The 12,905-nt window shown below is 43.5% G+C and overlaps 1 protein-coding gene across 1 annotated transcript; it reads left to right on the top strand.

Moving 5' to 3' along the window:
• The first annotated feature begins 1,076 nt into the window (after positions 1–1,076).
• LOC311139544 (T-cell activation inhibitor, mitochondrial-like) lies at positions 1,077–11,380 on the top strand. The gene is made up of 11 exons (XM_084174431.1): positions 1,077–1,174; positions 1,503–1,607; positions 2,175–2,307; positions 2,731–2,881; positions 3,122–3,386; positions 3,681–3,803; positions 4,585–4,682; positions 4,850–4,941; positions 5,084–5,316; positions 8,874–9,005; positions 9,125–11,380. Exons 2-11 carry the CDS (start codon positions 1,573–1,575, stop codon positions 9,348–9,350), a joined length of 1,488 nt encoding a protein of 495 aa, XP_084030557.1. The 5' UTR covers positions 1,077–1,174; positions 1,503–1,572; the 3' UTR covers positions 9,351–11,380.
• The last annotated feature ends 1,525 nt before the right edge of the window (positions 11,381–12,905 follow it).

Below are 12,905 nucleotides of genomic sequence, written 5' to 3'. Positions count from 1 at the left end.
TATGATGAAGCAGAAAAACGGTTTTCTGCAGATGGACAACCTGGACTGGAGGGAAAATGTCACATTTCAGGAGCGTTTGGCCAGTAACTGAAAGGTTGCTGGATCGAATCCCTAAGCTGACAAGATAAAAATCTGTCGTTCTACCCTTGAGTAAGGCAGTTAACCCCCGGGCGCCGACGACGTGGAGATTGATTAAGGGAGCCCCCCGCGCCTCTCTGATTCAGAGGAGTTGGGTTAAATGCGGAAGACACATTTCAGTTGAATGCATTCAGTTGTACAACTGACTAGGTATCCCCCTTTCATTTCTTTTAAGAAACAAGCCAATGAAAGGCAGTAAGGAAGCTGTCAAAAAAAAAAAGTGAATAAAATGAACATCCATGATCCATCAGAATCAGACATTGGTTAAAGATCAATAATAATAATAATAGATAATGTTTTTATATAAATATCACATAATTTCTGGGTAATAATCTTACTCTAATCGTTTTCCATTCAAATGGTAAAAAAGAAACAAAAATAGCTTTTTAGCAAAAAACTATTTCTCAGGCAATTATTTTGCTAAGACTGTGAGGGGTCTGAGTGGGGAGGGGAAAACCGAAAACTGGCAGAGAGGTTTGGAACTCTCTTTGTTATTGGTCTATTAACTAATTTACCGGCTGGTGATGTCACCATGGAAAGCCGAAACTTTGCCCATGCAAAACCTGCTTATTAGAAGGTCCTGTGTAGATTGTATTTTTAACCAGCAACTATCAAGAAATAACACTGATCACATTTTTTCACACGTTTACAGGAAAAACAGAATTTTGACTGCACCAGGCCTTTAATATATGTATTTTAGAAGAGGTGCAACGATGAGCGAGATCTTGCTTGTAGCTTCCTAAACTCACCAGCAGTCATTAAACGTCCATTTCAGAGCTATCGATGCTTTAGTAGTGCGATTGCTTTTGTCTGTTTGATTGCTGTGAATGGACCACTGGCTGACATTGGACTCAAAATCTATGTAAACAATTCACTGCCATGCTACCAATTCAGCAATGCAATCTTAAGTTAATTTGTTATCTGTATTCATTAATTTTGATAAATTAACTCTGATCCAAACACTTATCGACATGTGGCTGGTACAGTCTGAATGTGGTTGTGTTTATTTTCAGCTGGCAGCTAGGAAGCTAGCTAGGTGGGTAAACTAGCTGAACCTGTTTGTTGTTGTGATTGTTTGTTAGCTATAACAAATCATATCGGAATAAACTTGCAAGCCAGACATTTTTACATTTCAGACGATTTGATAGCGTTGTTGTTTAGTGTTCTCCAATGTGTTCCCTTGCCTTAGCAGTCCTGTGAATGCCAGAGATACTGTAAATATGATATTATTTGAGTTTGCCCCACAAACAAAGGCTTTGCTGGCTATCTACTGCTGTAGTATAAATGTTACTACAATCTTTATTAAGATTTGTCAGTTTGGACCAGTTAGTCAGCTCATAATCTGTAACCTATTTCGTCAACAGGAAATAATCAGCACCTGTGAAAGTCGCAAGTCATTGATTCGATGGTGTCCAGCTAGAGCTAACTACAGCTATGTCTGTGGCCTCTCTCCTGCGAAGTGCCATGAGGTAAATAACCCACTATAGTACTTACATGATCATATTTACATCATCACCTGCACTCGGAATTGATTTGTGAAAAGGACCACTCTTTGTTATTAGTTAGCTAGCTACATATCTTTTTCTGTCGGTGATGTAATGCATGGTTTCCAAAACTCGGTCCTGGGCCCCACTCCCCCTCCCGGGTGCATGTTTTTGTTTCTGCTCTAGCACTACACAGCTGATTCAAATAACCAACTCATCATCAAGCTAAGGCCCCGTGTAGCTCAGTTGGTAGAGCATGGCACTTGCAACGCCAGGGTTGTGGGTTCGTTTCCCACTGGGGGCCAGTATGAAAATGTATGCACTCACTAACTGTAAGTCGCTCTGGATAAGAGCGTCTGCTAAATGACAAAAAAAATAAATTATTTGAATCAGCTGTGTAGTGCTAGGGCAGAAACCAAAACGTGTACCAGGAAGGGGCCAGGACTGAGTTTGGGAGACCCTGATGTAATGCACAGCAGGCTCCCTTTGGACTTAATAATGATCATGGTGACAACCCTTTATCCTCACTCTCTGGTCCATGTTGTTTTTCAGAGTGAGGAACAGACATGTCGCTGCACATTTGATCCATCAGAGAGCTCTTTCAGGGGCAGATGCTATAAATGCACTTAGACCTTTCTACTTTGCAGTGCATCCAGACTTCTTTGGCCAGCATCCCAGGGAAAGGGTGAATAATGATGTCCTGTCGTTGGCCAAAAGAGCAATAATGTCCATGTATCATAGAATTATGTAGCAGGGCAATTCCACAGTGACCTTTAACAATTTCCATTGAACATTTTACAAAAACACATTTACTTGAAGAACAGTGCAGATGCTAAGTTTGGTAACAGAATGACAGTTTGTGCTGTTTGTCATTCTGTTACCAAACTTTGCATCTGCACTGTTCTTCAAGTAAATGTGTTTTTGTAAAATGTTCAGTGGAAATTGTTAAAAGTACTACTTGTTCATAGAGTTGTATGGTTTGTTTAACTTTGCATTTATTGGTTTTTGTTTGACATTTTAAAGTGAAAGATATGAGCCTCAGCATCATTCTGTTATCGTGGAATTGCCCAGCAGTCAATCAAAATGTTATTTGTGTAATTCTCTTCAGGAAGTGAATGAAAATTCCCTCAAGAGACTCAATGGTTATTTGGAAAACCTTCAGAAGCCGGGAACCCGCTCAGTCCAACCAACAAAGCTCACCTTTTATGTCAGGGACACAAAGGAGAAGGAAGTCTTTCAGCAGGACCTCCTTCCCCCTGGTAATGTCCTTTTAGCCTGCTTAAAAGGTAGACTAAACTGGATTGGTGTTTCTTGATCATTAGTTTTTTTCATACCATTTCCTCTGAGAGAGTGAGGTATTATGCATGGATGCGTTCCAAATGACACCCTATGGTCCCTGGTGAAAAGTAGTGCACTATATAGAGAATATGGTGCCATTTGGAATTTAGAATTTTTCTGTGACTGACTACGTTTGTAATACATTTGACTACATTTCCCAGGGTTCCGTTCGGTCAGCTTCACTCTGCAGACCAAGGATGTCCTCACCACCGTAATGGACGTGTTGAAGTCCTGCAGTCTATCCATAGAGCACATGAACGGACTGAAGGCCAGCTCAGAGTCACCCAAGAGCCAGCAGCCAGTGGCTGGGCCTGGGAACCCTTTCTACAGGCCCATCAAATGGGACAAAAGCTATTACAGCTTCACTGGCTTCAGAGACCCAGAGCAGGAGCTGGAGCAGGCCAAGAGAGTAGAGCCCACACTAAGGTACTGTATAATGAATACCTAGCCAAAGCAAATGGTAACGTCTAATGTATGTAGAATGACACATTAGACATTAGCGTCGCTTTAGCTCGATCGCTTTTAACACTGTCAACTCAAATTCACAGATGCGTACCAAAGAGGGGTTTAAAAAGAAACAAATGATCTTGCTGTCTTAGTCACTGTCTGTGTACTTGCATCGTTCTAGTTGGTTCATTCCTCTCACGCCTTGAGAGAGGTGACATGCTATACAGGCGAGCCATTGGACTGTCTGTCTGAAGAGTTGTCTTTCTACTGCAGCTTGTGGCTGAGAACCAATGAGAAGGAGGCTATGAAGAAGCAGAACGCCAGTCTCCCTCGACGGGATGAGCTGAAGAGACTCAAGAAGGAATTGTGTCAGAAATTTGCCTTGGAAGATATCAGGTAATCATCAACACTCTGAACAGCTATTCCATTCTGATACACAAGAACAAAATATATTGGTGAGTTTCATTAAGTGCACAAACTCCCATGCAGGTAAAAACATGGTGCAGAGCCATATATTAAATCAAAAAATCCAAATCAAATTTTGTCACATGCGCCAAATACAACATGACTCTGGTGCAAAGTACTGGTCCTAAGAAGTAAAGTGCATAGACCCTAGAGCTTCAGAGGGTGCATGTTGTTACTGTGTTATACTGACCTACAGCTTCATAAGGTGCATGTTGTTACTGTGTTATACTGACCTACAGCTTCATAAGGTGCATGTTGTTACTGTGTTATACTGACCTACAGCTTCATAAGGTGCATGTTGTTACTGTGTTATACTGACCTACAGCTTCATAAGGTGCATGTTGTTACTGTGTTATACTGACCTACAGCTTCATAAGGTGCATGTTGTTACTGTGTTATACTGACCTACAGCTTCATAAGGTGCATGTTGTTACTGTGTTATACTGACCTACAGCTTCATAAGGTGCATGTTGTTACTGTGTTATACTGACCTACAGCTTCACAAGGTGCATGTTTGAGTTACTGTTTGACTGTGTTCTACTGACCTACGGTACAACAGAAGGTGGTCAATGTCATTCCAAAGTAATGTATTATCAATGTTCTGGAGACTTTGAGCCTCATCCTCCTGCTGTTGTTACATCATGACTGGTGATCTCTACTCTGTTCCCTCTTGAACACCTGATCTGATGACAATACCGCCTCCCTTCTGCAGATGGCAGCGCAGCTGGGGAGTTACTCACAGATGCTGTCAGCTCCAGAGTCTGAGCCGCCTCTCCCAGCAGAACCCTGAGGCTGTGCTCAACCTGCGAGGTATACACACCTGGAATGGAGTCAATAAGGGACTTTATGTCTTTAAGAGTGGGCTTGAATTGTCTATTCTGTTGACATTTTGAAAGCTGTCCTGACTGACAGAGAATGATGAGTGAATTGTAATGATGTATGGTAAACGACTTTATGTATTCCTTGTTTTCTTTTAGGACACACTATAATATTCACTGACCAATCAGGGATGAATGCCTCAGGACATGTGATGCTGGGAACAATGGATGTTCATCACCAATGGACAAAAGTAAGACACACGTTACATTTCAGCCGGAAAAGATACCTGTCTTTTTTACCTTCATGTTGCTCATGTTCCGTGTGTCTGTGTGTGTGTCTGTGTGTGTGTCTGTGTGTGTGTCTCTGTGTGTGTGTCTGTGTGTGTGTCCTAGCTGTTTGAGAGTCTCCCCAGCTACCGTAGCCTGCACCAGCAGACAGAGTGGCTGAAGGAGAGGATCAGCCATGTGTTGGGAGGTATCCAGGTGATTGACATAGAGAGACTGGGGCCTGTACAGCCTATAGAGGAACACTGCAGCATCCTCAACACCTTCCATACGAGACTACTGGCCCGACGCCTAGCCCTGCACCCCAGGAGCCTGCAAGGCCTGGCCATGACCCTGGAGAGGTAAGAGACCCTTCCCTATCCACCACAGACCATGTACCACACTGTCTACCATGTACCACACTGTCTACCATGTACCACACTGTCTACCATGTACCACACTGTCTACCATGTACCATACTGTCTACCATGTACCACACTCTCTACCATGTACAGTGTATTCAGAAAGTATTCACACCCCTTCCCTTTTTCCATATTTTGTTACGTTTCAGCCTTATTCTAAAATTGATTAAATAAATGTATTTCCTCATCAATCTACGCACAATACCCCATAATGACAAAGTGAAAACAGGTTTATAGAATTTTTTGCAAATGTATTAAAAAGAATGAACAGAAATACCTTATTTACATAAGTGTTCAGACCCTTTGCTATGAGACTTGAAATTGAGCTCAGGTGCATCCTGTTTTCATTGATCATCCTTGAGATGTTTCTACAACTTGATTGGAGTCCACCTGTGGTAAATTCAATTGATTGGACTCCCCATTTGGTAGTTACAGTCTTGTCCCATCGCTGCAACTCCCCTACGGACTCGGGAGAGGCGAAGGTCGTGAGCCATGCGTCCTCCGAAACACGACCCTGCCAAGCCGCACTGCTTCTTGACACACTGTTCGCTTAAACTGGAAGCCAGCCGCACCAATGTGTCGAAGGAAACACTGTCCAGCTGGCAACCGAAGTCAGCTTGCAGGCGCCCGGCCCGCCACAAGGAGTCGCTAGAGCTCGATGGGACAAGGAAATCCCGGCCGGCCAAACCATCCCCTAACCCGGACGCTGGGCCAATTGTGCACCTCATGGGTCTCCCGGTCACAGCCGGCTGTGACACAGCCTGGGATCGAACCCGGGTCTGTAGTGACGCCTCAATGAGGCCACGGTGTTCTTGGGGACCTTCAATGTTGCAGACATTTTTTGGTACCCTTCCCCAGATCTGTGCCTCAACACAATCTTGTCTCTGAGCTCTACGGACAATTCCTTGGACCTCATGGCTTGGTTTTTGCTCTGACATGCACTGTCAACTGTGGGACCTTTATATAGACAAGTGTGTGCCTTTCCAAATCATGTCCAATCAGGGGGCCTCCCGAGTCCCTTAAATGGAAGAAGTTTGCAACCACCAAACCTCTTCCTAGAGCTGGCCGCCCAGCCAAACTGAGCAATCAGGGGAGAAGGGCCTTGGTCAGGGAGGTGACCAAGTCCGCGATGGTCACTCTGACAGAGTTCCAGAGTTCCTCTGTGGAGATGGGAGAACCTTCCAGAAGGACAACCATCTCTGCAGCACACCACCAATCAGGCCTTTATGGTAGAGTGTCCAGACGGAAGCCACTCCTCAGTAAAAGGCACATGACAGGCCGCTTGGAGTTTGCCAAAAGGCACCTAAAGGACTCTCAGACCATGAGAAACAAGATTCTCTGGTCTGATGAAATCAAGATTGAACTCTTTGGCCTGAATGCCAAGAGTCATGTCTGGAGGAAACCTGGCACCATCCCTACGGTGTAGCATGGTGGTGGCAACATCATGCTGTGGGGATGTTTTTCAGCGGCAGGGACTGGGAGACTAGTCAGGATCGAAAGATGAACGGAGCAAAGTACAGAGAGATCCTTGAGGAAAACCTGCTCCAGAGTGGTCAGGACGTCAGACTGGGGTGAAGGTTCACCTTCCAACAGGACAACGACCCTAAGCACACAGCCAAGACAATGCAGGAGTGGCTTCGGAACAAGTCTCTGAATGTACTTGAGTGGCCCAGCCAGAGCCCAGACTTGAACTTGATCGAACATCTCTGGAGAGACCTGAAAATATCTGTGCAGCGACGCTCACCATCCAACCTGACAGAGCTTAAGAGGATCTGCAGAGAAGAATGGGAGAAACTCCCCAAATACAGGTGTGCCAAGCTTGTAGCGTCATACTCAAGAAGACTTGAGGCTGTAATCGCTGCCAAAGGTGCTTCAACAAAGTAAAGGGTCTGAATACTTATGTAAATGTGATATTTCCGTTGTTGTTTTTTATACATTTGCAAAAATGTATAGAAACCTGTTTTTGCTTTGTCAATATGGGGTATTGTGTGTAAATTGATGAGGGGAAAAAAAGTTTAATACATTTTTGAATAAGGCTGTAACGTAACACAATCTGGAAAAAGTCAAGGGGTCTGAAAACTTTCTGAATGCACTGTACCCTACTGTCTACCAGTTACCAGACTGTCTACCAGTTACCAGACTGTCTACCAGTTACCAGACTGTCTACCAGGTACCAGACTGTCTACCAGGTACCAGACTGTCTACCAGGTACCAGACTGTCTACCAGTGGGCCAAAATACTCTGTTTATGCAGCTCATTGCTGTTCATGGTTGTGATTTTGATGCTACTGTAATGCCAGCCTGTAGAGCAGCGGTCCCAATTACACTGAACAAAAATATAAACGCAACATGCAACAATTTCAAATACTTTTACTAAGTTACAGTTCATATAAGGAAATCAGTCAATTGAAATAAATTAATTAGGCCCTAATCTATGGATTTCACATGACTGGGCAGGGGGCAGGGGCACAGCCATAGGTGGGCCTGGGAGGGCATAGGCCCACCTACTTGGGAGCTAGGCGCACCCACTGGCGAGCCAGGCCCAGCCAATCCGATATGAGTTTTTCCCCACAAAAGGGCTTTATTACAGACAAAAATACACCACAGTTTCATCAGCTGTCCGGGTGGCTGGTCTCAGACGATCTCGCATGTGGAGGTCCTGGGCTGGCCTGGTTACACGAGGTCTGCGGTTGTGAGGCCGGTTGGACATACTGCCAAATTCTCTAAAACGACGTCAGCGGCTTATGGTAGAGAAATGAACATAAAATTATCTGGCAATAGCTCTGGTGGACATTCCTGTAGTTAGCATGCCAATTGCATGCTCCCTCAAAACTTGAGACATCTGTGGCATTGTGTTGTGTGACAAAACTGCATAATTTAGTGGCCTTTTATTGTCCCCAGCACAAGGTCCACGTGTGTAATGATCACGCTGTTTAATCAGCTTCTTGATATGCCACACCTGTCAGATGGATAGATTATCTTGGCAAAGGAGAAATGCTCACTAACAGGGATGTAAACAAATGTATACTTTTTATGCGTATGGGATCTTTTATTTCAGCTCATGAAACATGGGACCAACACTTTACATGTTGTGTTTATATTTTTGTTCAGTGTACATTCAGCCGTGGTCAGACTTTTCCTTGAGTGGCTAGCCGGGGGGCCGGAACATAATTATAAATAATTTGTATCCCAAACAGATGTAGTATTTGACAAAAGCAGAGTAATTTCAAACCTTGATTACGTTGGGATACGATCACATATGCCTCTATGTGTGGGAGTACTTGAACAGATTTCCTAAATTTTAAAATCAATTTGAGCAAATTTCCTGGTGATTTTTTTACAGTCTTATGTCCAATAACAACAATTACTAAAACTAAGTCGCTCTGGATAAGAGCGTCTGCTAAATGACTAAAATGTAAATGTAATAAAACTTGGGGGGCCAAATGAAATCACAGGCGGGCCGCCCACTGATGCTGTCCCTGTGGTGTTTTGTCCCAGTGACCGCTCCAGCCCCAGCCTGCATGAGATGGGTCACTTCGTCATCCCAGCCACCTGTGAGCCCAGCAGACTACAGGTGTTCCTCCAGAGCATGGCCTGGGAGGCCCGACAACGAATGAAACACCGGAAACAGTGAGTGTCTCTGTCAGCCTCGTCTTCCTACCCTCCTACTTCCTACATGTCTGTGTACATTGTTGTATTGATCATCCCTCTGTCTGTGTGTGTGACCCTGACCTATGTCTGTCCCCCAGGCTGCAGGCAGAGGAGGAGGAGGTACTGCTCCACTGCCTGGAGGGTCTGGCCCTGAGGAGTCTGTCCAAGGAGCCCAGTGTCAGACACACCCAGATGATCCCCTGCTGCAGGCGGCTGCTGGAGGAACGCTCCCCCCTCATGGAGGGCCTCCGAGTGGAGGTCTCCCACTTCTACTCTGTCATGCAGGACGGGGACTTGTGCATCCCCTGGGACTGGAAGGGCTGAGGGGACAGGGCAGGGGACATGCTGCAGCACACCTGGTTGAACCAGACTGAATGCTGTGTTCACCATGTCTACCATCAGACTACGCTGCAGCTGCCACACAGAGAAACAAACCAACCGACTCTCGCAAGGTCAATCACTTTATACTTCTACTGGATAGGACAGGCAAACAGACAGATACTATTTTCACGCTATCATGCTGAACCTGGGCCTGGTTTCCCAAAAGCATCTTAAGGCTAAGTTCATAGTTAACCTTCGTAGGAGCATTGTTCAATCTCTGAACTGTTTCTCAAAACCATCGCTACTAAAGTTGCACTTGAAAATTGTCATTATTTACTGACTGCCTCAGATCACTCCTAGAACAGCTAAGAGATGCGTGTTTCCCCCTAGGGGTCACTTTATACACAGAAGATCTTTGCTAAACATAGAATCAAGATTCTTATCTTCTCTCTGTGACCAATGCTAACTTCACAAAGATGTTGACTACAAATATAAAGTTGCCAATGTCTTTGCAATTGTTAGAAACAAGCAAAGGATAAAAATATGCTTAAAATTAAAACCGAGATGACTGCATTAAAATATAAATTACCTACCTACAGTATAGACTACGTAGGCCTATATTTCAGTTAGTTTTATTTAGCTACGATCTGTAATTTCTGCCTCAATATATTTAATGATATATTGGGGCGGCAGGTAGCTTAGTGGTTAAGAGCGTTGTGCCAGTAACCGAAAGGTCGCTGGTTCTAATCCCCGAGCCGACTAGGTGAAAATTTAACCCTAATTGGTCCTGTAAATTGCTCTGGATAAGAGTGTCTGCCAAAAAAAAATTGTACACTAACGGGTGATCAATGTGTAAAATCTTGATCTATGCATTAGAATAAGCCCCCTCAATATTTGCAGCCATAGGAGCTGATCCGTCGTCAGTATTATAGAATAATTATAATGTTAAGGTTAGATTTTAATGGAGATAGCTGATCCGGGAGCAGTGCTCAGTTTCTTTCAATCCTGTTAGTATAGACACATGCCTCAACGACGCACTCTCTCTGCGTGGTGTTTTGGGAAAGATGCATCATTAAAACACTGGCAAGCCTAAGTTCCATCGCTATCGGGAAACCAGGCCCAGGACTATGCTGGCTTGCATATGTTCTTTTCACAATGTCCTTTCCAGCACGGTTCCAGAAACTATGGTGGGTAACCAGGCTAGCGCAGTAAAGCTCAGCTTGGCTTGCAGTAAAGCTCGGCTTGGCTTGCAGTAAAGCTCGGCTTGGCTTGGCTCGGCTCAGTAGCGTGAAAAGGTCAGGCTGGTGCAATAGAGTTAACGTGGAACCCCGTATTATCGGCATACTCAACAGCGTTTAAGAAATCTATTACCTTCAACAGTGTTATCATGTGATCAAGCCATCAAAGTTTTAGTCGCAAAACTTACGGTTATTTTCCAGTCCATTTAAATGTTGAACTCGAGGTGATTTAGTCCTCCAACCGCTAGAGAGTGTCCGAAGTTAGTCTGATGTTGGGGGAAAATTAGCTAGCTTGAAGTCAATCAGTGTTCAGTGAAGAAACCAACACTGAGTAATAGTATTTTTATTTGTATTATGACGTGTATGAGGGAAGAGAATAAGATTATGTTAATGTAGCACTTTTTATTGATAGTGTTATTTTAATGAACATTTTGTGGAGTATTATTTCCGAGACAATCTACGAAGACAAATTTAACACGTATTCAAATGTGTTACACTTCACTTTAAACTGTACAGAAACACACTTTGCTATCACAAAAGAAAGCGCAAAAAAAAATAAACACCTCAATATTAGTGTCTCATATGATGATCAAACGGAAGACATCATATACGGCTGCAGTCTTTAAACTATCCACTAGATGGAGCCCTTTCACTAAACTCAATATCGGGTTCATTGGTTTTTGTAATGATGTGTCCTTCCGAGTGAGATTTGATGTTCTGGTGTTCCTCAGAGAAGGATTGCTGATTTTAGGATCAGTTTAGCCTTTTAGATCTCAATAAAAAACGTTACATGGACAGGGGGGACCTGATGTTTGATACATACAGTTTCTGGTCAGTGGTCTACTGTATTTTTATTTGTGAATTTAATTTTTGTATCTACCAAGGCAGCAGCTATTCTTCCTGGGGTCAGCAACATTAAGGCAGTTATATACCATTTAAAATATTACATTACATGACATTACTGTAGGTTGACCTTGACTGTGAAATGAACAACAGCTATTAGAAGAACTATGGTACTGGAAGTGGAGTTGACTGCACTGATGCAGCTCGGGCGACGCGACAGTCAAATGGAATGGAGACTTTATACTGTAAGATCAAGTAATACTAACTGTATCAGTTACCTGACCAGTTAGAATACTTGTTAATGTAATGTCGAGAGACAGCTGGGAACAATAATGATTAATATGTTTGTTTTAACCTCTTGTTAACTTAACACAATACCACAGAATAAAGCGCTGCTAGAATAAAGCAAGTGATTTCAAGCGTTGGGAGAAGATAGGACATTTATTTAGTCAAATATAATTTATCGTCTGCTAAATGACATGTAAAAATGTTATTACTATTGCTCGATTGATTAACACTATTTTCAGCATTCGTGTTTGTTTTCCCTTGTCCCTCAAAGTGTATGTTGTAACTTGTTGCAGAGCTGACTGACTCGACCCCGAATCAGCTCTGTGCTGAACGGTTGTCGAAACCCAATTTGATCCAAACACACCCATTCATAAACTCTACATGAACATGTGGATGTCTCTCTCACTCTCCCTGAGTGATAAATGTTTGTTGAATTGGACTATCTGAAGCAAACGGAGGAGTCCCTTCCTCCTCTGTATACTAAGCCAAAACCATATACACTGAACAAAAATATAAACGCAACATGTTTCATGAGCTGAAATAAAATATCCCATATGCACAAAAAGCTTATTTCACTCAAATTTTGTGCACAAATTTGTTTACATCCCTGTTAGTGAGCATTTCTCCTTTGCCAAGATAATGCATCCACCTGACAGGTGTGGCATATCAAGAAGCTGATTAAACAGCACGATCATTACACAGGTTCACCTTGTGCTGGGGACAATAAAAGGCCACTAAAATGTGCAGTTTTGTCACACAACACAATGCCAAAGATGTCTCAAGTTCTGAGGGAGCGTGCAATTGGCATGCTGACTGCAGGAATGTCCACCAGAGCTGTTGCCAGAGAATTGAATGTTAATTTCTCTACCATAAGCCGCCTCCAACGTCATTTTAGAGAATTTAGCCATTTTCCAGCGCCTAGATTCAGGGACCGTCAAAAGTAGTGCACTATCGAGGGAATAGGGTGCCAATTGGGATGTACCCTGAGGCAGGGGGGATGGATATTAGCACAGAGTAAATCCCTGTTTTTTAGGAGAGATTAATAGACAGGGGAGGTTCTGTCCCACCTGGCATGGGGTTGGCCTTTGAGCAGTGTTCGTTTTAGTCTTCCTGCCCCTTCATTGTGCAGGATATGGGTTTGGTTGGTTTATGGCAAGCTGATCCTGATCAGCCACTTCCTCCTAGTTAG

This window comes from Coregonus lavaretus, assembly GCF_964263955.1.
Source record: "Coregonus lavaretus genome assembly, chromosome: 13".
Lineage (NCBI taxonomy): Eukaryota > Metazoa > Chordata > Actinopteri > Salmoniformes > Salmonidae > Coregonus > Coregonus lavaretus.
This window is presented reverse-complemented; position numbering and strand designations above follow the sequence as displayed.

Bases quoted from the DNA above. Each gene is read 5' to 3' on its own strand.
- LOC311139544 (XM_084174431.1), top strand. From the start codon at position 1,573: ATGTCTGTGGCCTCTCTCCTGCGAAGTGCCATGAG. The intron at 1,608-2,174 runs GTAAATAACCCA...GTTGTTTTTCAG, and splicing joins CTCCTGCGAAGTGCCATGAG to AGTGAGGAACAGACATGTCG. The intron at 5,317-8,873 runs GTAAGAGACCCT...GTTTTGTCCCAG, and splicing joins CTGGCCATGACCCTGGAGAG to TGACCGCTCCAGCCCCAGCC.